Source organism: Platalea leucorodia, assembly GCF_965183815.1.
Source record: "Platalea leucorodia genome assembly, contig: HAP1_HAP1_SCAFFOLD_192, whole genome shotgun sequence".
Classification (NCBI taxonomy): domain Eukaryota; kingdom Metazoa; phylum Chordata; class Aves; order Pelecaniformes; family Threskiornithidae; genus Platalea; species Platalea leucorodia.
Genome location: NW_028121364.1, coordinates 41,754 through 65,895, shown reverse-complemented (window position 1 = coordinate 65,895; position 24,142 = coordinate 41,754). Strand labels below are relative to the sequence as shown.

The following is a 24,142-nucleotide window of genomic DNA, read 5'->3' as shown; positions in this document are numbered from 1 at the left end:
CAGTCCCTCTGCGCTGGGTGTTGGGTGTCTTCACGGGCCCTCCCCTGAGCCCATGCAGGGATCCCAGTGCATCCCACATCCTGGCTGCACAGCCCCAGGGAACCCTGGTGAGGCCCTGCTTGGAGCGTAGGTTATGATTGTTGTGGTGGGTTGACCTCAGCCAGACCCACCCTGGTTTTCACTCACTGCCCTCTCCTAGAGGATGGAGAGAAAACAGAGGAAGGAGAAAAGTCTCATGGGTCAAGAGAATGACACCTTAATAAGAAAAGAAAAAGCTATGTGTGCAAGCAAAGCAAAAAGAGGAATTCATGCACCAGTTCCCGGGCGCAGGCAGATGTTTAGGCACTTGCTGGGGGGCAGACTCTCAGCACACACAACACTGGTTTGGGAAGACAAACACCATAACAACGAACAGCACCCCTTCCTCCTGCTTTTGCCAAGGTTTTATCGCTGAGCACGACATCCTTTGGTATGGAACAGCCCTTGGGTCAGTTCAGGTCTGCTGTCCTGGCTGTCTTCACTCCCATTTTCTTGCCCCCCCGCCCCACAAGCCTACTGTCTTCTGGGGGGGGGTGTCTGAGAGAGAAAGCCTTGATGCTCTGGGAGCAGTGTTCAGCAATAGCCAGACCCTGGAGTGGTATCAACGGCAAAGGGTGTATCCGGAGTGAGGAACAGATTCTCTTGTGTGATCTCCATGAGCTCAGTCGGTAGAGCACGGGACTCTAAATGCCAGGGTCGTGGGTTCGTGCCCCACGTTGGGTGCCAAAAAGGACTGTCGTGGTTTATCCCCAGTTAGCAACTAAGCACCACGCAGCCGCTCACTCGCTCCCCCCCAGTGGGATGGGGGAGAGAATCAGAAGAGGAAAAGTGAGAAAACTCACGGGTTGAGATAAGAACAGTTTAATAATTGAAGTAAACTTAATTAGAACAGTTTAACAGGTAAAGCAAAAGCTGCGCGCACGAGCAAAGCAAGGAATTCATTGACTCCTTCCCATGGGCAGGCAGGTGTTCAGCCATCCCCAGGAAAGCAGGGCTCCATCATGCGTAGCGGTTACTTGGGAAGACAAACGCCATCACACAGAACGTCCCCCCCTTCCTTCTTCTTCCCCAGCTTATATACTGAGCATGACATCATGGGGTAAGGAATAGCCCTTTGGCCAGTCTGGGTCAGCTGTCCTGGCTGTGCCCCCTCCCAGCTTCTTGCACCTGGCAGAGCATGGGAAGCTGAAAAGTCCTTGACCAGTGTGGGCACTACTTAGCAACTACTTAGCAACAACTGAACACTACTTAGCCCGAACCAAAACATCAGTGTGTTATTGACATTGTTCTCATCCTACACCCAAAACACAGCACTCTACCAGCTACTAAGAAGAAAATTAACTCTATCCCAGCTGGAACCAGGACAACATCGCTTTGTGCCCTGTCCCCCTTCTGTTCCTCCTGCTTGAGAATAGCCTCCCCCAGGTCCTGGAACCTAACCAGACCTATCCACACCCCATGTGGGGTTTCACAGACATCCATGCTCCAGGATCTGCCAGGGTCTGCACAAGGAGAGAGGTCGAGCAGGGCTGGCCATTCCCCCAGTGCAGGCCCTGAGCCCAGCAGGAGGAGGCAAAAATGGCCATGCAGAAAAACTCACCCATAAACCTGTGCAGAGTGGCCAAATAGGGCGGGCACCAGTGAAAGCTCCCTCCAGTCCCATTCCCTAACACATTGCCCTGAGCTCTACTGCCCTCAGCCCATGGAGAACACCAGCACAGCAGCACGGCCTCGTGGGGGCAATCCCTTCAGCCTGTTGCTGAGCTCAGCTTTGGAAGAAGAGCCCAACCTCCAGACACCAGCACTGAGGAAATCCCCTTTTATTACAGAGATGTGACATGGGAGGCCAGCTGTGCTACCAGGCAAGACACATGTGCAAAGACCTTTGGGTCAGACAGACTGGGTTCATGCCTCTGGAGAAGTGGAGTGCATGCAGACATTCCTGGAGAAACAGAATTATCACAGATAAAACGCCCAAAGCACAGGAGGTTCCCCAGATACATTGGAAATCACTTGTGAAGAGACATGGGCAGCTTAGTGCTGCTGAAAGACTACAGATTGAATGAGCTTGTTCAGTGCATCTTTGAGCTCCTTGTTCCTCATGCTGTAGATGAGGGGGTTCACTGCTGGAGGCACCACCGAGTACAGAACTGCCACCACCAGATCCAGGGATGGGGAGGAGATGGAGGGGGGCTTCAGGTAAGCAAACATGCCAGTGCTGATAAACAGGGTGACCACAGCCAGGTGAGGGAGGCACGTGGAAAAGGCTTTGTGCCTTCCCTGCTGTGAGGGGATCCTCAGCACGGCCCTGAAGACCTGCACATAGGACACCACTATGAAAACAAAACACCCAAAAGCTAAAGAAAAACTAAGCACAATAAGCCCAACTTCCCTGAGGTAGGAGTATGAGCAGGAGAGCTTGAGGATCTGGGGGATTTCACAGAAGAACTGGTCCACAACATTGCCTTGGCAGAGGGGGAGTGAAAATGTATTGACAGTGTGCAGGAGAGAATTGAAAAAAGCACTGCCCCAGGCAGCTGCTGCCATGTGGACACAAGCTCTGCTGCCCAGGAGGGTCCTGTAGTGCAGGGGTTTGCAGATGGCAACATAGCGGTCATAGGCCATGATGGTGAGAAGACAGTACTCTGCTACTACCAAGAAGGCAAAGAGAAAAAGCTGGGCAGCACATCCCAAGAAGGAGATGTCCCTGGTGTCCCAGAGGGAATTGGCCATGGATTTGGGGACAGTGGTGGAGATGGAGCCCAGGTCGATGAGGGATAGGTTTAGGAGGAAGAAGTACATGGGGGTGTGGAGGCGGTGGTCACAGGCGATGGCAGTTATGATGAGGCCATTGCCCAGGAGGGCAGCCAGGTAGATGGCCAGGAAGAGCCAGAAGTGCAAGAGCTGCAGCTCCTGTGTGTCTGTGAATGCCAGGAGGACGAACTGGGTGATGGAGCTTGTGTTGGATGGTTGCTGCCTCTGGACATGGGGTCCTGTTCCTACAGGAAGGGTTAATGAAGGGGACATTTCTCTGAGCAAAATCAAAGCTTTCTTTTAGACCCTCACTCTGACACACTCTGCCCCATCCCCCACCCACCCCATTTCTTTTCCAGGAGACCTTCCTTCAGCTCTGTGGCTGCAGCCCTGGCTGAGTGTGCTGTGAGGAGCAGGGCCTCTGCCCGCTGGCTGCTGAGGAGTCAGCCCTGCTCTGCAGCAGTGGGTTCATGAGAACGGTGGGGCAGGGGTCAGTCCTGGTGTTCAGCTTTCTCAGATGAAACTGGTCCTAATGCAGAAGGGCCTGTCAGCATCTGCACTCCCATGCTAAGGAAAGTGGATTACAGAAGGCACTTTGGGAGGTTTCAGGATTTTAATGCTCCACCCCCATCTCACCTGGGCAGTTTTCATGGATTTCAGAAAACTTCATCATTTCTGCTGCACTCAGAGAGAACAGAGCAAGTCCTGGGAAGCAAAAGGATTGCCTGGGGCTTAGCGTAGAAGGAGCTGGTCTGTCTCTCCGTCTTGTTCTGAGTTGCCGTGGCCTTGTTCCCAATGAGATGGAGGGTGATCCCACTGTTTTGCTACCCTGAAAAACAACCAGAGATTGCTGAGAACAGAAGTATCCCCCACAGACCGCTAAATGTCTCACCCTTTCTCAAGGTCTCAGCACCCCACTTCTAGCCCAGGACACACAGGGCTCATTTCACCAACCCAACAGCATTTCCTCCATTGTAGCGTCTCTACACTTCTGCATGGGGCTTTCAGATAACACAAGGGTGCTAGGGAACAGGTTTGCATTCTGGAAGGACATCTCACAGCTTGAAAGGACAAAGCTTCTCAAGCACAGCTTCTCAAGGACACAGCCAAGTGTCCTAACGATACCATCTGATTAAGGAAAAAACAGCTTATTCTCCAGCCCCATAGACCATATTGCCCACAGCCTCACACGTTAGAGGAAAGCCAGGACACTTGTTCCCATGGACACACCTGCATGAAAGGACCCACAAAATCAGTGTGTGACTCTGCAGCTGAAAGTCCCATCCCCAGAGAGCCTGGCAGCAAGAACAAGATAACAATAGCAATCACACAGACAAGTGGAGAAACAAGGGAAAACACAGTGAGGGTGTGGCTGAGAGAGGCCAGGGCAGAGGCATTGGGGCACTCAGACAGCGTTCCCCTTCCCCAGCTGTGCACGCCACCTCCCAGACACCACCGTTGCCGGGCAGCTGCTCTCAGCCCCTGCGCTCTGCAGAGGGAACTGGGCCCGTGGCTGCAGAGCTGCACCACGGCTCTGCTGGAGCTCTGGCTGCAGAGGAGGTGGTTCACACCTTGGAGCCCCCAGCCCTGAGGGCAGAGGCTTTGGTGGGTGGGAGAGGAGGCAAGGGGGCTTGCTCAGAGGCAGGGGTCTGCACTGGAGGGGATCATATGGAGGTTTCTGCGTTCTGCCTCTTACAGTACTTCTCATTTTAGTTTCCTCTCATTCGCAGATCATATCCCTGCTGCCTGGAGATTTTCCTGCTGGAAGGTGTTTCCCTGCCCCATGTCTTTTCCCTGTCATCAATCACAGACCCCATCCCAACCTCTGTGCACTCACCTTGGCCCTCCAGAAACCTGTCTGTTTGCAGGGCAATAGCTGGGTGCATGTTCCTGTTTGCAGGTGGAAAAGGGCAGGTCAGAAGAACCCTGATGGGTCCAGCAGAGGTGATGCTGGTGCTGTCCATAGGCAGAGCAGTGGCTGAGGGCACTTTAGGAGGCTCCCATCAGGAGTTAATGATCACTCAGTCAGGCGTCTCCGTGACTTCTTTAAAGTTGGCAGATCCTTTTGCGTTCATCCTTTTTCCACTACACCCCCACCCAAAATAGGAAACTGAAAACAGAAATTCAGGATATCTTCATTATCTTTATGGCACTCCCTGCCAGGACCTTCTCCTTGAAACATCCCTTAGGAAATATTCTGGGGGGGAACTGGAGCTGTGAGCAGCCCTGACCCATGCAGCACTCTCTCAACAGCAGCAGGACCCTGCCCAACCAGGGGTCCCTTCTTCCACTCACAGATTCTCCCCACAGCGCCGTTGGGAGCTCCCTGGGCAGGCTGAGCACTGACCCTGGCATACCGACTGCTGGGGCACAGGGACTCTGCTCTGAAGGACGGCCCTGGGCATCCCTGGCTGTGCACCTGGCTTAACATCCTTGCAGTCATCCCTGGAGGAACGCAGCCATCATGCCTTGTTCCTCTGATAGTGCAGCAGGGAAAACCTGCTCTGGAACATGTCTTCTCCTCTACCCTTGAGAAGCTATGAGAATCAACCTTAAAGATCCCACAGGCTGTGGGATGTAGCAGCTTTTGGAGATCCCTCCAGCAACTGCAGCTTCACTGCCCTGCTTCTAGGGACTTACCGTCTCAAGGGCTGTGAAGATTTCTCCTCCAGTGAGCTCTCAGCATCCTCCCACCCCAAGCTGCCTTTAATATCTCTCTGCCTCGCTCCTCTCCCATCGATGCCTGCAGGCAGTGCCCTCAGCCCTGCTGCCCTTTGCAGAGGAGCTGCTCCTGGGCAGAGCTGTCTCTCTGCAGTGCTGCCCACTTGCCATCAGCTCCCTCCATGCCAGGAGCCCAGCCCAGCTCAGCAGCAGAGGCCCAGCCCAAGGCACCACTTTCTCTGCCCCTCTGGGCTCCCTCCAGGTGTCCCTGGGGCTGCAGGGGAACCTGCTGTGAGACAGGCTGAAGGCATCTCTGATGTTCCCTCCCTGTAGCTCGGGAGAGACAGTTATTCCTAGCGCTGTCATTTCTCCTATCAGGAAAAGATTTGGGCAGGACAATCACCTTTCCTTGTCCCATCATGAGACAGGACACCTAGACAGTGACAAGGAGGGATCTGCGTTACCCCTGCTGAGGGAAGGGATGCAGATGAGTCAATAGACGCATCTCATTTGTGGGTTTGCAGTCCTGGGGCTCAAAGGGGACTTAGCTCCCTCCCATGCACAACACAAACCAACAGGAGGTGGGATTCCTCTGGCATTAGATGTGCAGGTGGGCACAAAATAGGCACCTGCATGGGAGCTCCTTGTCGCAGTTCCCATGCTGATTAATGGGGATGGAGGGCAGGACTGGGCTGTTCAGACACAACCCCTGGTGATATTGAAGGTGTCAGGAGTGGTCAAAGATCTGTGCAGGCAACTGCAAGCTCTAATGGAGCCGTTCGTAGAGACAGGCCAGCATCTGGGGGAATCCTCTTAGAGGCTGCTGGGAATTTTCTTTGGCCAACTGAAATGACAGCTGATGCCCCAATGAGGGCACCTGAACCTGCCCCCACTCATTATGTTCATGGCAGCCGTGAGAGTTATTCATCTGAACCACTGGAGCCATGTGCCACAGGGAGAGCTCAGGCTCTCTCTTTCTCTTCTCCATCAGCCATATTTACCAGGTCTCCACTCACTCTACTGGCAGTTGCCTCATGTTCATCCCCACATTGCCTTACAGAGATCCGGGTGTCTACTCAATTTATAAATCCAGTCTCACAGAGCTCCATGAGATGCCAAGGCTTGCAGAGACAGCACAGGACCAGTGACGAGTGGTGTTCCTCAGGGGTCAGTCTTGGGACTGGCGCTGTTTAACATCTTTGTCACAGACTTGGACAGTGGGATTGAGTGCACCCTCAGCAAGTTTGCTGATGACACCAAGCTGTGGGGTGTGGTCAACATGCTGGTGGGAAGGGATGCCATCCAGAGGGACCTTGACAGGCCGGAGATGTGGGCCTGTGTGAACATAATGAAGTTCAACAAGGCCAAGTGCAAGGTCCTGCACATGGGTCAGGGCAATCCCAAGCACAAATACAGGCTGTGCCGAGAATGGATTGAGAGCAGCCTGAGGAGAAGGACTTGGGGGTGTTGGTTAATCAGAAACTCAACATGACCCAGCAATGTGCTCTCGCAGCCCAGAAGGCCAACTGTATCCTGGGCTGCATCAAAAGAAGCATGACCAGCAGGGCGAGGGAGGTGATTCTCTCCCTCTACTTCACTCTCATGAGACCCCACCCGGAGTGCGGTGTTCAGGTCTGGGGCTCCCAATAGAAGAAGGACATGGAGCTGTTGGAGTGAGTCCAGAGGAGGGCCATCAAGGTGATCAGAGGGCTGGAGCAGCTCTCCTATGAAGACAGGCTGAGAGAGCTGGGGTTGTTCAGCTTGGAGAAGGGAAGGCCACACGGGGACTTTCCAGTACCTGAAGGGGGCCTGTAAGAAAGCTGGAGAGGGAATTTTTATAAGGGTATATCGTGCTAGGACAAGGGGTAATGGTTTTAAAGTGAAAGAGGGTAGGTTTAGATTAGATACAAGGAAGAAATTCTTCTGTATGAGGGTGCTGAGGCACTAGAAGAGGTTGCCCAGGGAAGTTGTGGGTGCCCCCTCCCTGGAAGTGTTCAAGGACAGCTTGGATGGGGCTTTGAGCAACCTGGTCTAGTGGAAGGTGTCCCTGCCCATGGCAGGGGGGTTGGAACCAGATCATCTTTAAGTGATTTCCAACTCAAACCATTCTATGAATCTATGAAGGTTCTATTTACCAACAGGAAAGCAATTTCCGTTTAGGGTGGGTGTGTGACAGACACCCCAGAAGGCATTGCAAGCAGTGGGATTTGGTGCCTGTGTGCCACTGACTGATGCCATCAGTCAGAGGCATCAGTCATCAGATGGCATCAGAGAGGCAAGGTCTGTCCCTTCTCTTCCCAAGAGCTGCAGGCATTGCCTGAACACAAAGCACATCACACTGGGGTCTTTACTCACACCCTGGATGATAGAGCCAAGGAACAGACGAACCATTTTCACCATGTGCCTGGATACATCTTGTCTTCAAAGAAAGTATCCCCCACGCACAGCAATGGGTCCTACCAAAACTCAACTGAAAGTGAAAAGGGCATGCAAGGGCACCGAGATGAGCTGTTTCTACTTCAGGAACAGCTACAGAAGAATCAGCAATACTGTGGGACCACTGCTAAATGTAGTAAGAGTAGGTGTAGGTAGACTGAGATATTCTACGCACTCTTTGCCTCAGTTGCCACCAGCAAGGTCTCCCAGACCTTTGTGCTCTGAGGCAGAACTCTGGAGGAGAACAACCAGCAGTGGATGAGGATCAAGGCAGGGGTTACTTGAACAAACTACACCCTTACCAGTCCCTGGGACCAGAGGGGCTGCACCCAAGGGTGCTGGGAGTGTGTGCTTCACCAGGAGGCAGTGGTCCAGTCTAATTCCAGTAAGAAAGGCACTCGGACGCTGTGAGGGATCTTGTAAAATGCTGCTCATTAGCACTAACCCTGTAAGGAGAGAATCATGCAGATAATCTTAGGTGCCTTTAGATGGCGGGAACCCCAGGTGGTGTAGCATTGAACAGGCCTCTGACCCCCACACAGCATGCCATGCAGACCCACCCATAGAAGACAGTCTCCTGGTTTGGTCATTCAAGCGGCTCTTAGCTTTGCTTACAAGAAACCACCTCTTTTCCTCATCTCTACAGTCAAAGAGCAAGGATGTTCTCATGAGAACTCCTTGCTGCACTGTTAGGTACAGGCAAGGCCACGCAGGGGGCGTAAGGGCTGGTCCTGAGTGGGAGCTGCCTGCAGGCCCCTTGGGACAATGAGCTGCTGAGGTTGTCCTGCGGCCAAGGGATCTGTGCAGCACAGCACAGGCATGAAGGCCAGGCTGTACATGCAGTGCAGCCCAGCTGGCTGTACCGTGGTCTTCTGGTCAGGATCATTGCTCAGGTTTCCCTGTGAGAAGTCTGTGCTCCACCCTGGTGCCACAGCTGAGCTGCTGCAGCCAAACCGTGCACAGCCAGGAGGAGGTGGATCGCAGGCAGGAGGAGCTGGACCCCCATGGCTTGGCACACAACTGTGATGGTTTGGGATGAAATGAGACGTGGTGGGACAGCTTGCTCATGTGGGGTTCTGCAATGGAGGAAAACAGGCTCTGCTGGAGAGATTGGCAGAGAGGACGAGTCTGGGGGATGCCCCCTCTGCTCAGGGGATGCCCCCTGTGTTCTCCTGCTGTGGAGGAGGACAGCCAGCAGTGGATGGGGATCAACTCAAGGGTTCCTTGAGCAAACTCAAGCACCGTTACAGAAATGGAGATGGGTCATTTGACCAGATCCCTGAACACAAGTATTGGTACGCCACGACCCCTGAGATTCCACTTTTTGGTCCAGAGGAATATGATGCCCCTTGAGAAGTCCTGGAATATCTCCTGACCCATGTGGTGGTTTAGGCTGTGAGGGGAATCCAAACAGCACCTCTGACGGGAGTAGTTTCACCTTCAGTGCTGACGTACAGGGCAGATGGAGGCACTCCAGACCTTGCAGGCACTCTGTGGAAGGGTTAGGTCTTCAGAGATGCAAAATGAAGATAATGGTGTTGTGTCAGTGTCCATCACAGAAAAATTTGCCTTGCTTTGTGCTTTTCACCCATTTGGGATCTGCTCCTTGACATTTTTTGGTAAAACCATAAGCTCCTCACACACACACACACTTGAAAGAAGGATGAAAGACAGACAGCAGAAGTGAATTAGGGGCAACATTGTCTGAGAGGTATTACCATGAAATGGTAAGAAAGGGTTAGCAATGAGAGAAAAAGCACTGTTCTAAACACTTCATGCCAGAATCTAAATACTCTTAGGTTACAGCTATCTTGTCAAGGAAGACGGAATGAGAAGAATAAAGGCAGAGAAGAGTTAAATAATAAGGAAGAATAAATCATTTTTTCTTCTTTTTCCAGTTTTCTTTATTTTTCTGTGTCGTGGTTTAACCCCAGCCAGCAACTAAGCACCACGCAGCCGCTCGCTCACTCCCCCACAGTGGGATGGGGAGAGAATCAGAAGGGTAAAAGGGAGAAAACTCGTGGGTTGAGATAAGAACAGTTTAATAATTGAAGTAAAATAAATTAGAACAGTTAAATAGGCAAAACAAAAACCGTGCACGCAAACAAAACAAAACAAGGAATTCATTCACTACTTCCCATCGGCAGGCAGGTGTTCAGCCATCTCCAGGAAAGCAGGGCTCCATCAAGCGTAATGGTTACTTGGGAGGACAAACACCATCATACCCAATGTCCCCCCTTCCTTCTTCTTCCCCCAGCTTATATACTGAGCGTGACGTCATATGGTATGGAATAGCCCTTTGGCCAGCCTGGGTCAGCCCTCCCCCCGGCTGTGCCCCCTCCCAGCTTCTTGTGCACCCGGCAGAGCAGGGGAAGCTGAAAAGTCCTTGACCAGTGTGAGCGCCACTTAGCACCTATTTAGAGACAGCTTAGCACTACTTAGCAAGAACCAAAGCATCAGTGTATCATCGACATTGTTCTCATCCTAAAGCCAAAACACAGCCCCATACCGGCTACCAAGATGAAAATTAACTCTATCCCAGCTGAAACCAGGACATTCTGCTTACAGAACAAGTGAGATCAGCCTTCTCCTATTCATATTCATCCTGACCATCTCCTGAGGAACTCTGCTTGGCCTCAGTTGCCACAGTGAGCAGCTTTGGGCTGATGAGACCTGGGCGGGACCAGGAACAACAGCAGCCAAGCCCCCGCCACGTATAAAGGAAGCCCTTAAGGAGCGCGAGCGACCCATAGCACCACCAACAGGGCGGGCATGGCATGTCAGAAAGGGTGCTGTGCATCAGAAAGGGTATGACACGTCAGAAAGGGCATGGCGCAGCAGTTCACGCAGAAGGGCGTGCAGGAAGGGCCCTGAAGATCAACCAGGGAGCAATGTTCTCCATCCAGCAAAAAACCATGTCCTCGCTAAGCTCTGCACCCACCACGATGGACGCAGCTGCCCGGACAGAGCTCCGGTGGGAACACGCTGCCACCCAGGTGTCAGGCTGCAGGGTTTGCCCTGCTCTTACACCAGTACCAGATGGCAGCAGTGAGCATCCTTGTGGGACGTGCGCCCAGGTAGAGGAGCTCCTCTGCTTAGTGATGGAGCTCTGGGAGGAGGTGAGTAGGCTGAACAGTATGAGGGGATGGATTACTGGAGCAAGAGAGGATGGATTACTGGAATCGCACCCTACCTTCCCTCAGACAGGCCCAACAGGCAGACAGGACCCATGAGACAGAAGATGCCTTATCCTCTCCCCACCTTGCTGAACATAGTGACTTAAGGGCTAGGGGGCAATGGCGACAAGTTCCTGCCCGGCGCAGCACAGGCGAGTCTCCTCTGTGACTGCCCCACCTTCCCAGGTGCCATTACCAAACAGGTGTGAAGCTCTGCAAGTGGAACCAAACAACGCCGGGGACGATGGTACATCCAGCTTGGAGGTGTCGCCAAGGGTCAGTCAGCCTACACCCTGCATCAAAAGAGCTTCCACAAAGAAGACAAGACGGGTCATTGTCATAGGAGACTCTCTCCTGAGGGGAACACAAGGCCCGATACGCAGACCGGAGCCACTTAGGGAAGTCTGCCGCCTCCCGGGGGCCTGGGTTAAAGATGTGAAGAGAAAACTTCCTACCCTGATACAGCCCTCAGATTACTACCCATTATTGGTTTTTCAGGTAGTCAGTGAGGAAGTTACAACTAGAAGTCCAAGGGCAATCAAGAGAGACTTCAGGGCCTTGGGCCGACTGGTTAAGGGATCAGGAGCCCAAGCAGTGTTCTGCTCTACCCTTCCAGTTGCAGGGAATGATGAGGGAAGACACAGGAAGAGCCAGCAGATCAATACCTGGCTCCGAGCCTGGTGTCTTCGGCAAGATTTCAGTTTTTTTGATCATGGGTTGGTTTACACAACTCCAGGCCTGCTGGTGACAGACAGGGTACACCTGTCTCAAAGAGGGAAAAGGATCCTAGCACAGGAGTTAGCAGGGCTCAGAGCTTTAAACTAGATTGGAAGGGGGGAAGGGGTAAAACCAGGCTTGCTAGAGATAAGCCTGGGGGCGATACACCAATATTTGAGGGACGGTGTGCTAATGACGTCCTTTGGTCTGTCATCTCAGTGGAGGTGGGGGATGGAGAACCATGCAGCAGAAAACACGCAAGGGCTATGGCTGTGTTAGAAACCTCAGACGTGCATCAGAATGTTCATGTAGGAACTAGGGCTTCTCTCCCCCAAAAGAAGGCAGGAGCAATGGCTCAACTTAAGCACATCTACGCCAATGCATGCAGCATGGGAACAAACAGGAGGAGCTGGAAGCCATTGTGCAGCAGGAAAACTGTGACATAGTCGCCATCACAGAAACATGGTGGGATGACTCACACAACTGGAGTGCTGCAATGGACGGCTCTAAACTCTTCAGAAGGGACAGGCAAGGAAGGAGAGGCGATGAGGGTAGCCTTGTACGTTAGGGACTGTTTTGACTGTCTAGAGCTTAATGATGGCGACCATAGGATTGAGTGTTTATGGGTAAGAATCAGGGGGAAGGTCAACAAGGCAGATATCATGGTGGGAGTCTGTTAGAGACCACCCAACCAGGATGAAAAGGTGGACAAAGTATTCTATAAGCAGCTGGGAGAAGTCTCACCATCGCGAGCCCTTGTTCTCATGAGGGACTTCATCCTACCAGATGCCTGCTGGAAATACAATACAGAGAGAGGAAACAGCCTAGGAGGTTCCTGGAGTGTGTGGAAGATAACTTCCTGACACAGCTGGTGAGGGAGCCAATGAAGGAAGGTGCCCTGCTGGATCTGTTTGCAAACAGAGAAGGCCTGGTGAGTGATGTGACGGTTGGAGGCAGTCTAGGGCATAGCGATCAGGAAATGATAGTTTTTGATTCTTGGAGAAGTAAGGAGTAGGGTCAGCAGAACTCCTACCTTGGATTTCTGGAGGGCAGCCTCTGGCTTGTTTAGGATCCTGGTTGACAGAGTCCCTTGGGAGGCAGTCCTGAAGGTCAAAGGAGTGCAGGAAGGCTGGACATTCTTCAAGAAGGAGACCTTAAAGGAGCAGAAGCAAGCCATCCCCAACTGCCGAAAGACGGCAGGGGATAAGACGGGTCTGGCTGAATAGGGAGCTTTGGCTGGAACTCAGGAATAGGTGACCTGCTTAGTGGATTAGGGAAAGGCTGTGGCCGTTGTCTGCTTAGACTTTAGTAAAGCCTTTGACACCATTTCCCACAGCATTCTCCTGGAGAAACTAGCGGCTCATGGCTTGGATGGGCATACCCTTCCCTGGGTAAAAAACTGACTGGATGGCCAGGCCCAAAGAGTTGGGGTGAATGGATTTAAATCTAGTTGGACGCCAGTCACAACTGGTGTTCCCCAGGGCTCAGTACTGGGGCTACTTCTGCTTAGTATCTTTATCAATGATCTGGATGAGGGCATTGAGTGTACCCTTAGTAAGTTGCAGATGACACCAAGTTGGGTGGGAGTGTTGACCTGCTGGAGGGTAGGAAGGCCCTGCAGAGGGACCTGGCCAGGCTGGATCGATGGGCCGAGGCCAACTGTAGAAGGTTCAACGAGGCTAAGTGCCGGGTCCTGCACTTGGTCAGCCAACAACTCCATGCAATGCTACAGGCTGGGGGAGGAGTGGCTGGAGAGCTGCCTGGCAGAAAAGGACCTGGGGGTGTTGGTTGACAGCCGCCTGAATATGAGCCAGCAGTGTGCCCAGGTGGCCAAGAAGGCCAATGGCATCCTGGCTTGTATCAGGAATAGCGTGGCCAGCAGGACCAGGGAGGTGATTGTCCCCCTGTATTCGGCACTGGTGAGGCCGCACCTTGAATACGGTCTTCAGTGTTGGGCCCCTCACTACAAGAAAGATATTGAAGTGCTGGAGCATGTCCAAAGAAAGGCAACGAAGCTGGTGAAGGGTCTAGAGCACAAGTCTTACGGCTGAGGTAGCTGGGGTTGTTTAGCCTGGAGAAAAGGAGGCTGAGGGGAGACCTTATCAATCTCTAGAACTACCTGAAAGGAGGTTGTAGCGACACGAGTGTCGGTCTCTTCTCCCAAGTAACAAGCACTAGGGCAAGAGGAAATGGCCTCAAGTTTCACCAGGGAAGGTTTAGGTTGGATATTAGGAAATATTTCTTCCCTGTAAGGGTAATCAGGCACTGGAACAGGCTGCCCAAGGAAGTGGTTGAGTCCCCATCCCTGGAGGTGTTGAAAAGACGGGTAGACGTGGTGCTTAGGGACATGGTTTAGTCATGGACTAGGCAGTGTTAGGTTAGTGGTTGGACTTGATAACCTTAAAGGTCTTTTCCGACCTAAACAGTTTTATGATCTTAAGTGTTCTGAGAGTGTTTTTCACCAGGAGGTGCTGGGCCAACATGATCCCAGGAAGAAAGGCACTCAGACTTCGTAAGGTATTTTTTAAAATGCTTTGCATGATAGCTAACACTGTAAGGAAAGAATCCTATACAGAATCTTATGTTCCTTTAGATGGTGGGTACCCAGGTTGTGCAGCACCGAATGGGCCTCCAACCCAAATGCAGCACACTATGCAGACCCCATCCATAGCAGGGAGTCTCTTGTTTTGGTCATTCTAGCTATTGCAGGATTTTCTAACAAGGAAACAGCTCTATTTATCATCTCTACAGTCAAACAGAAGCAATGTTCTCAGGAGGACTTCTTCCTGCCCTGGTCGATACAAGCAAGGCCACGCAGGGGGCATAATGGCCAGTACCGAGTGGGAGCTGCCTGCACGCTCCTCTGTTACAACAAGCTGCTGAGCTTCTCCTGCGGCCAAGGGATCTGTGCAGCACAGCCCAGGTGCGAAGGCTACAGTGTACGTGCAGCCCAGCGCAGCCCAGCCCAGCACAGCACTGACTGCTCCAGGTACAGTGTTCTGGTCAGGATGACCGCTCGGGTTTTCCTGGGAGGAGTCTGAGCTCCACCCTGGTGCCACAGCTGAGGTGCTGCAGCCAACATGTGCATGGGCAGGAGGAGCTGGAGCCCAGCCAGGAGGAGCTGGAGCCCCATGTCTTGTCACAGAACTGGGGTGGTTTTGGCTTAACTGAGATGTGGTGGGACAGCTTGCTTACCTGGGGTGCTGCAGTGGAGGGATACAGGCTCTGCTGGAGAGAGTGGTGGGGAATCTGAGGAGGGGGGATGTCCCCCGTATGAAGGCCCAGCTCAGATTTATGCAGGTCTTTCATATGACAGGCAGCAGGTCGGGTTAGCTTTTGTCATTGAGCACCAGAAGAGTCAGTAAGGGTGACATTGTGTAAGGAGACGAAAAGGAGAAAGTCTGTCAGCAATGTGAGGCAGTCTCCAGATCAACGCATGGGTTCCCATGGGGAGCTGTAATTGCCCTGGCATTCACTGGCCAGGCAAAGCAACAGGGTGCCAACAGTCTGGAGGATCTTGGGATGACTTCTTAGCAGAGCTGCCAGGTGGGCCAAGAAGGGTGATGCTCCCCTGGATCTGGTATGGCAAAGAAGGAAGAGCTGGTCAGGGATGTGATCATCAGTGTCAGCCTTGGCTGTCGTGACCAGGAAATAGTGGGGTCCCAGGTGCCAAAGAGGAGTGAGGAAGGCCACCAGCGGAGCACAGATGGGTGCACCCCAGAGAGGAAGACTTGGACATACTTGGGAGACTGATCCAGGTGGTGCCATGGGAAGTAGCTCTGAAGGGTGAAGGAGCTCAGGAAATCTGACAGGCCTTACAGGACTGCCTCCTCCAAAGACAAGAATGATCTCTTTGAATAGCCATGAAGAGAAACATTCAGCTCAGGGGGCTGCTGGTATAAACTGAGCAAAAAGGCAGCCCCCAGGAGGTGGAAGCAGGGGAAGATGCAAAGGAGGAATTGAGAAACCTTGCCCCAGGATGAAGGGAGGATGCCAAAGCCAAAGCTCCCATAGGCTTGAGAGTTGCAGGGAAAATGAGCATCAAAATGAGCTGACAGAGGCTTAGAAGGTCACGCAGAATGAGTCACACTCTGCCTGGAGGCCTGGAACAAGTGGGCACTGCAGAGGTTTGCATCTTGAATGCATGCCTCAGCCTAGCAGATGGGGATTCCCCCTTACTGGGGGTGGCTGTTCCCATCCACCCACATGGGTCTTGATGGTGCAGATTCCACTTGAAGACATTCCTATAACCCAAATACGCGGGGATTCATGCAGAACTGGCTATTCAAAATCAAGCATTTGATTCACTTTGCCTCTTTGCTTTGACATCTTTTCACTTTGACTATGCTTCTGAAATCTCTCTAGGAAGCCACCTAAGAATTGACGACTACAGGAAAGTTATGTCCAGGCTTGGCTCCTTGTGGTGCTTTGTGTGGCAATGAGCCCTCTGGTGCCGAGTTCCTCAACTGCAGCTCCTGAAAGACTCAGCAAGCCTCCAGAGAAGTAAAAGAAACACAGCTGAAGGTTTTGGAGGGTGTTAGCAGGCCCTGCTGAAGGCCATCACTGAAGAGACCATGCAGGGAATGAGCACACAAGGTTCCTGTCCCTGGGGGCTGGTCAATCAGGGAGTTGGAGGCACTTGGGACAGGAGGACATTTCAATGTGAGACGTTTTCCCACTATGAAAGCCCTTGATGTGCTTCACCAAGCAGGATGGCCAAGCCCTCACCCGCATCCCCCGCAGAGGGGGATCCTTTCCCTCTTGTGATGCTCTGGGCTCTGTCTGGGGGCATTGTGATGTGGGAGTGTGTGATGGCAGGCGCAGGTCAGTGGTAGGACACCTGCCAGGCGCTATGGAGGGTGGGTGAGGAGGAGGCAATGAGGCGCTGAAGCTGTAAGGACCTCATGTCCTCTCGTGGGTCTCAGTGGAAGAGACAGAAGCCATAGCTGAGTGGACAAGGGTCCCAGTTCTGTTGGGGTGTCAAAGCCCCACCAAGGCCCTTGGCCACCCCCACCACAGCTACACTGACCTGTGCCTGTGCCTGCTTCCTTGCTTCCAGCACCAAGCTCTGTGTTTCTGAGCATTTGCCAGTGCCTCTGAGTTCCCCACAACCCATCCCGTTTCTTCCAAAGCCTTGCTAGTGCTGCTTTCTCACCCAAGAGTTCCAAGTCCCAGACATGCTAGAATCCTCTGCTTAGCTCCCCAGCCCAGCACTCAGCTGCCCATCCTCCTTCTGCTGCTGCCTCCAAATCAAGACTCACCCTATTTCACTTCAGCATGACAGCCCCCGACATGTCAAGTCTTCTTCCTGCCTTCAATGCACTCACTGCTGCACCTGCACTGCTCTCCCCCTGCATGCCCATGTGTCTCACCAACCCTTCCTCTTCCCCCGCAGCGGTGGGACCTCACCCCAGGAGAGCTGTGCATCCTCCAGGCTCAGGGAGGTTTCCTGACACCCACCCAAGTGTGAGGAGTGGAGGAGGGGAGGAGAGCCAGGTCAGCTCATGGGGCATGACTGAGCACAGACACCCCAAGCAGTGGGCATTCCCTGTCTGTCAGGCTGAGCCATGCACATAAAGGAAAAAAAAATCTGTATGTGATCAGGGCAGTTTGGGAACACCTGTGAAGCAGCCCTGAACCTGATGTGCATGACTTCTGGGGTCAGGGAGAACCTGAGCACTTTCCCTAGTTTGCAGACATGAGGGGGAAGGAAGGACAGCATCATTCCTTCTGGAAGGGACCTCGAGAGGTGTCTGGACCAACCTCCTGCTCAAAGCAGGGTCAGACAGAGTACTCAGGCCTTTACCCAAACACATCTTGATCCCATTCCAGGATACAGCCAGTGCACACTCCCTGGGAAACAGCTTCCAGCCCCTGACTATCCTTCTGCTGGAATAATTTCTCCCTCTCTCTAGCCTGACCCTCTCTTGTTTCAGCCCATTGCCTCTTGTCCTTGTGTCATGGACATGAACTTGACTCCATCTTCCTGTGAACTGTGCAATGCTGCTACATATTTCCCACAAGATCTTCTCTACTCCTGTCTGAACAAGCCCAGCACTCTAAGCCTCTTCTCCCCGTACAAGTTCTCCTACCCTGCTGACCTTGGTGGCCCTCCGTTGACCTGGCTCCAGTATGTCGAGGTCTCTCTGTCAAAACCTGGGAAAATATTCTGGCTATGGTGTCAAAAGTGCTCAGCAGACTGGCTGTGCTCCATCTCATACAGCCCAGGATGCTGTTGGCCTTCTTTCCTGATTGCTCCTCTTTTGCCTAATGGAACCCAAGGACCACAAAGCCTTTCCACAGAGCTGCTGCCCACCTGGGCAGTCCCTGGCCTATGTTGTGTCATGGGCTTAGTTGACCTCAAGGCCATAACTTACTGCCTATCCTGAGGTTCCTATTGGCCCATCACTCCAGCTTGTCTTTGTCCTTTGGGATGGCCACCCTGCCCTCCAGTGTAGTGCCTGCTCTCCTCAATGTAGTGTCTTCTCCAAATGTTATGAAAAAGCACTCTCTCATCTCCTCTGGGTCATTAAAAACACATTAAACAGGGCAGGTGGCAGGATAGACCCCTGCAGGACCCTACTAGCTAGATGCCTCCAGGCAGAGTACCACACATTCACCACATCCCTCTGAGCCTGACCATCCATCTGGTTATTTACCCACCTATTTTTCCAAACAGGCAGACTGTAATATCCTAACTTGGGCACAAGAACATTGGAGCAGGCGGGTGATGTTGAAAGGTTCACTGACTTCCCAGTCAAAAGACAACCACTGCCCTCCCTGGGTCCAGTAATCCTGTCCTTTCAGCACAGAAAGCAAAGGGGATGGCGAGAGACAAGCTCCCCTGGGTAAATCCTGTCCCGTTCTCTTTCAGACACCCAGAAATGGGATCCTAGTGAACACGATCTGGGGCACAGCCGTTCATTCCCCTGCTCATCCTCTGGGCATTTTAAAAAGGTGCCTGCAACATTTATATTCTCCCATTTTCAGTCAGTTGCCACAGATTCCATGACCTTCTAAAGATGATGGAGAGTGTTCTTGCTGTGACATTGGCCTGCTTACTCACCTCCCTGGGATGCTGCCCCTCCTGTCCCATACACTGGGAAGGATGGAGTTTCCTCAAGTCATCCCTGACTTGATCCCCATCCACTGCTGGTTGATCCCCTCCAGAGTCCTGCCCTGAGGCACAGAGGCCTGGGAGACCTTGCTGGGGAAGACTGAGGCAAAGAGGACACACAGAATCTCACATCTGTCTACACCTGCTCTTCTTAAATTCAGCAGTGGCCACACAGGATCTTCGATTTTCCTTTAACTGTTCCTGAAGCAGTAAACCCTCCTTATGGTGCCCTTCAATTGCCTTTCAAGTTTAGACTGAGTTTCCATCTGGACCCTTGCTGAGCTTGGAGGATGCTGTCCTTGAAGAGCAGCTGTCCTGAGCTCTGCCTCCATGTCACAGCTCTGTCTGCTCAGGAACAGCTCCAGCTCCTCCTGCCTGTGCCCCTGGCTGAGGTCACTGCTGCACATTTGGGCTGAAGCAACAGAGCTGTGCAACCAGGCAAGCTCTGACTTGCTGTAAAGAACCCTGGTACCAAGTCTCCAAGACCCCGTGGGTGCAAAAGCAGAGACATGGTGTGGGCAAAAGAGAGCTTCCTAGCCCCAGGTCTAAAGACCCAGCATGAAATGCCTATTTCATTGAACTGAGGATAAGTCCCCAGATGGAAGAAATTAGATCCTTCCCTGTGACCTTCCTGGGTCCTGTCTAATGATGGGACAAAAAAGTGATTCTCATGCCCAACTATTTTTCTAATAGGAATAATGACTCTGCTGGAGATTAAGTCTCTCTCCCCACAGCTGAGGGAGGGAACATGAGTGATGCCTTCAGACTGTTTCCCAGCAGGTTCCCCTGGAGCCCCAGGGACACCTGGAGGGAGCCCAGAGGGGCAGAGAAAGTGGTGCCTTGGGCTGGGCCTCTGCTGCTGAGCTGGGCTGGTCTCCTGGGATGGAGGGAGCTGATGGCAAGTGGGCAGCACTGCAGAGAGACAGCTCTGCCCAGGAGCAGCTCCTCTGCACAGTGCAGCAGGGCTGAGGGCACTGCCTGCAAGTGCTGAGAGGAGAGGGGTGAGGCAGAGAGACTGTAAAGGCAGTGTGGAGTGGGAGGATGCTGAGAGCTCACTGCATGGGAGAGATCTTTACATCCCTCTACATGGTAAGTCCCTGGCTGCAGGACAATGTAATTGGTGTTCCTGGAGGGATCTCCAAAAGCTGCTACATCCCACAGCCTATGGGATTTTCATGAGGACTTCCACAGTTTCTCTAAAGTAGAGGAGGAGGACGTGCTGCAGAGGAGGACTTGCCTGCTGCACCATCAGAAGGAAAAATGCAATACAGCTGTCTTCTTCTGGGGTTTTGAATATCAGTGTGCACCTGTGTGTGCCCAGGGCTGTTCTTCAGAGCAGGGTCCCTGCACCCCAGCAAGCTGTGCACCAGGGCAGGGACTCTGCCATCTGACCGGGTCAGCCCTCAGCCCGCCCAGGGAGTGCCATTCAAAGCTGCGGGGAGAAGCTGTGGGTGGAAGCAGGGCAGGATCCCTCTGCTGTCCAGAGGGTGCAGCATGGGTCAGGGCTGCTCAGACTTCTACATCACCCAGAGGACATTTGCAGAAGGATATTTTAAAGATGGGTGTCAAGGTAGGGGATTGCCTGAAAGAGAAGAAATCTGTGCTTTGAGTTTATCCACTCTTGGTAGGCTGGGTGGGCAGTCAGAGATAGAAATTTATGTCTCTGTTCTGGAGTAGGCAATGACACCCCAGTTCTCACTAGGACTTGTCTGAGCTGCTCCTTAGCCCCTACACACACAGAGATGCCCCTGGGCAGTGCCCTGCTGCCAGGAGGTGCCTGCAGTGCAGAGCTGAGCACACAGAGGCTTGGATGGGGTCTGTGAGCATGGAGAGGGAGGAGATGTGGGGGTTCAGGCATCTCCCTGCCATCCCCTGCACTGCAGATGTTTTCCCTGGAGCAACCCCCTGGTCTCCTCACTCACACAGCACAGCCTCTGCCCTTAATGGCATGGAGACATGGCCATGGGTTGCCTTCCCAAGCAGCCTGACCACCAAAGAGAGTTGAAACTCAAGGGTCTCTCTCTGTCTCCCTCTCCTGCCTCCCTTGGCAGGGCTCCTTTGGCATGTTCTCCTCTTCTCCCTGCTGCCCTTCTTCTTACTGTTACACTCACTGGTGTGGGGAGGGTGAGGATTCAAGTGCAGCTCAGACCCCAACGCTGCGTGTACTGTCATGCACATATGGCCATGGAGGAAAAGCACCCAGCTCGCACCCTGTTCACCTGTGGGGCTCTGGGTACTGCAGTCTGTGCGGCTGGCACTGATCTCACCCTCCCTTTAGGACGTAACAAATGTAGGAGAGTTGACTCTGTCCTTGGGAGGTCCTGCTGGGCTGCAGGCTGCCCTCCCGTGGGGCACAGCTCTCCCAGGGCATCTCTGTGTTATGCAGGAGCCCCATGGAGAAGACACCTCGGTGCTAAGGCCGTTGAAATGCTACTGGGTGGCTGCATGTGGGCAGCTGTCATGAGCCCTCTGTGTCCCTGGTTGGGAGGGCAGAGCTGAGATCCTCCTCAGGTACGATGAGATGGGGTGAGGGTATGGAGATCTGCACTGGGAAACTGGATTCCCCTGCTCCCAGCATTGGCCTCTTTCTTTCGGGGGGAACACCCGAGTGCGATAGTCCTCCAGGTGGAAGAGCTGCCAGCACAGGGCAGCTGAGAGCAGGGCTGATGGGCAGAGCGGCTGTCCTCACTCTGCACTAAGCGACAGTCCCTGTGCCCAGTCTCTGCACCCACAAGGTTTCCTTTGCAGTGCAGCAGAAATGCCAGGCATTGCTGCATTCAAACCACTCCTCAGCTGTGCTGGGGCAACTAGAACAGAAGGCACAACCCAAACTCCCCACAGCTCTGCTCTGCAGTCAGGTGAATTGGGAGTGACAATGCTGAAAAGCTCTTTGATATCAGGATTGGATTTAATCTGAGATCACCCTGAGTTCCTGTTTACGTATTGCTGTGGGGCAGGACTGACCCCTGCAGAGCCCCCAGGAGAGCCTCCTGCTCCCTGGGGCACCCTCAGGTAGCACCAACACAAAAGGTCTTCGTGAAAACTGAAAGGCATTTTGGGGGGTTTCTATAAAAAGTGAATAGCTTTTTCTCTAAGCAGTCAGCCCTAACTTCTCCCTTCCTTTACCTCCCTTAACAGATTCCCAGGCGCAGAGGGACAAAATGTCCAACGGCAGCTCCATCACCCAGTTCCTTCTCCTGGTGTCCGCAGACACACGGGAGCTGCAGCTCTTGCACTTCTGGCTCTTCCTGGCCATCTACCTGGCTGCCCTTCTCGGCAACGGCCTCATCATCACAGTTGTAGCCTGCAACCACCACCTCCACACCCCCATGTACTTCTTCCTCCTCAATCTTTCTGTTCTTGACCTGGGATCCGTCTCCACCACTGTCCCCAAAGCCATGGCCAATTCCCTCTGGGACACCAGGGCCATTTCCTATGCAGGATGTGCTGCTCAGCTCTTTCTGTTTGTCTTTTTGATGTCAGCAGAGTTCTGTCTCCTCACCATCATGGCCTATGACCGCTACGTGGCCATCTGCAAACCCCTGCACTACGGGACCCTCCTGGGCAGCAGAGCTTGTGTCCACATGGCAGCAGCTGTCTGGGGCAGTGGATTTCTCAGTGCTCTCCTGCACACTGCCAATACATTTTCACTCCCCCTCTGCCAAGGCAATGCTGTGGACCAGTTCTTCTGTGAAATCCCCCACATCCTCAAGCTCTCCTGCTCACACTCCTACCTCAGGGAGATTGCGCTTCTTGTGGTTAGTGTCTTTGTGGAATTTGGGTTTTTTGTTTTCACTGTGCTGTCCTATGTGCAGATATTCAGGGCCGTGCTGAGGATCCCCTCCGAGCAAGGAAGGCACAAAGCCTTTTCCACGTGCCTCCCTCACCTGGCCGTGGTCTCCCTGTATGTCAGTACTGGCACATTTGCCTACCTGAAGCCCCCCTCCATCTCTTCCCCATCCCTGGATCTGGTGGTGGCAGTGCTGTACTCGGTGGTGCCTCCAGCAGTGAACCCCCTCATCTACAGCATGAGGAACCAGGACCTCAAGGATGCCTTATGGAAACTGATCCAATGGGCGCTGTTTCTCTGAAAATAACCTGCCTCCCCTGCTCTGCACATTTCCCAGATTTTATCTTAGGCCATGAGTCTATTTTTTTCTCTTGTGATAATTCTACTTAGAGATAATTTTCTGGGTTTATACTCCTTCAGTGGAGGTTTCATCCTGTTGAGTCTGACCCGTGCACAACACTGTGTCACATGTGACCTGTCAGATAGCAGCTCTTCAATAAAAAGGGATCTCCTGGGTAATGAACCTTGGGTTCCATTGGTTCAGAAGTTCTGGTTTTAAAAGAGCTCTTCTTGGTGCCCAATGGCAATGGAGATGGTCCATAAGCTCCCCATTAAGTCCTCAGATTGCTTCACATATGACAGGACTGATGGCGTGTACCAGGTTCTCTGGAAATGAATTTGGAGGGGTCAGGAGAGGACTGGGACTGCAAGACACCTGAGGACTGCCTGGGGACCCCCAGGGCCAGGACGCTGGTGCTGCCCTGGGCAGTGGGGCTGGTGGCAGCAGAGGAGGGGGAAAATTCAGTCAGGGCTGGGGCTCACCTACTGTATAATTTCAGGAGAGCCAGAGAGTGCCTAGCCTCTGTTACCTCATGGCCTTGGGGCCAGCACCAGCCCTGGGGCTGATGGGGAGCCTGAACCCCGCTGTCTGCCCCCCAGCAGCTGCTGTGGCCTTCTGAGGGGCTGGGGCTGTGGGGTGAGTGCCCAGAGCTCTGCAGCAGCCTGCGCTGGGCAGTGCCATGGAGCCAGCCCAAGCCGGGCTGCTCTGCTGGGCTGGGCTGGGCTGGGGAGAGGGCAGGGGAGGTGGGGAGAGGTGGGGAGGGTATGGCTGGGCTGGAAAGAGCGCGGGAGAGAAAAACACCGGTGTAGAGCTAAGGTGTGTGAGTGTGCAGGGATGGGGCAGCCAGCACTCCCAGTGCAGAGCCAGGTGTCATGGTGAAGGAAGCAAGGCATCAAAGGTGCAAAAGAGAGGGGCCTGGTCTGTGCCATGTTTCCAGGACACCCTGGGGAAAATGCCCCAGGAAAATTGTCACAGACCAGTCCCACCCACCGGCCATTTCCATCTCTGGCCATACACCCCAGCTCTGAGGAGGGACCTTTGCTGCATGGTCACCCCCATCCTCCTCTGGGGCTCAGTCATACCCAGCTCCACTGCCATTATTAATCAAAAGG

At 53.2% G+C, this 24,142-nt stretch overlaps 2 protein-coding genes across 2 annotated transcripts; one reads left to right on the top strand and one right to left on the bottom strand.

The window, feature by feature from the left end:
• Positions 1–2,073: 2,073 nt before the first annotated feature.
• Positions 2,074–4,679, bottom strand: LOC309603751 (olfactory receptor 14A16-like; the record flags this gene model as incomplete). The annotated part of the gene is made up of 2 exons (XM_082338670.1): positions 2,074–3,038; positions 4,631–4,679. 2 exons carry the CDS (start codon positions 4,677–4,679, stop codon positions 2,074–2,076), a joined length of 1,014 nt encoding a protein of 337 aa, XP_082194796.1.
• A 17,382-nt stretch (positions 4,680–22,061) lies between these two features.
• LOC309603750 (olfactory receptor 14A16-like) lies at positions 22,062–22,991 on the top strand (the record flags this gene model as incomplete). Its single annotated transcript, XM_082338669.1, has 1 exon — positions 22,062–22,991. The coding sequence occupies one exon, from the start codon at positions 22,062–22,064 to the stop codon at positions 22,989–22,991; it is 930 nt and encodes a 309-aa protein (XP_082194795.1).
• Between the last annotated feature and the right edge of the window lie 1,151 nt (positions 22,992–24,142).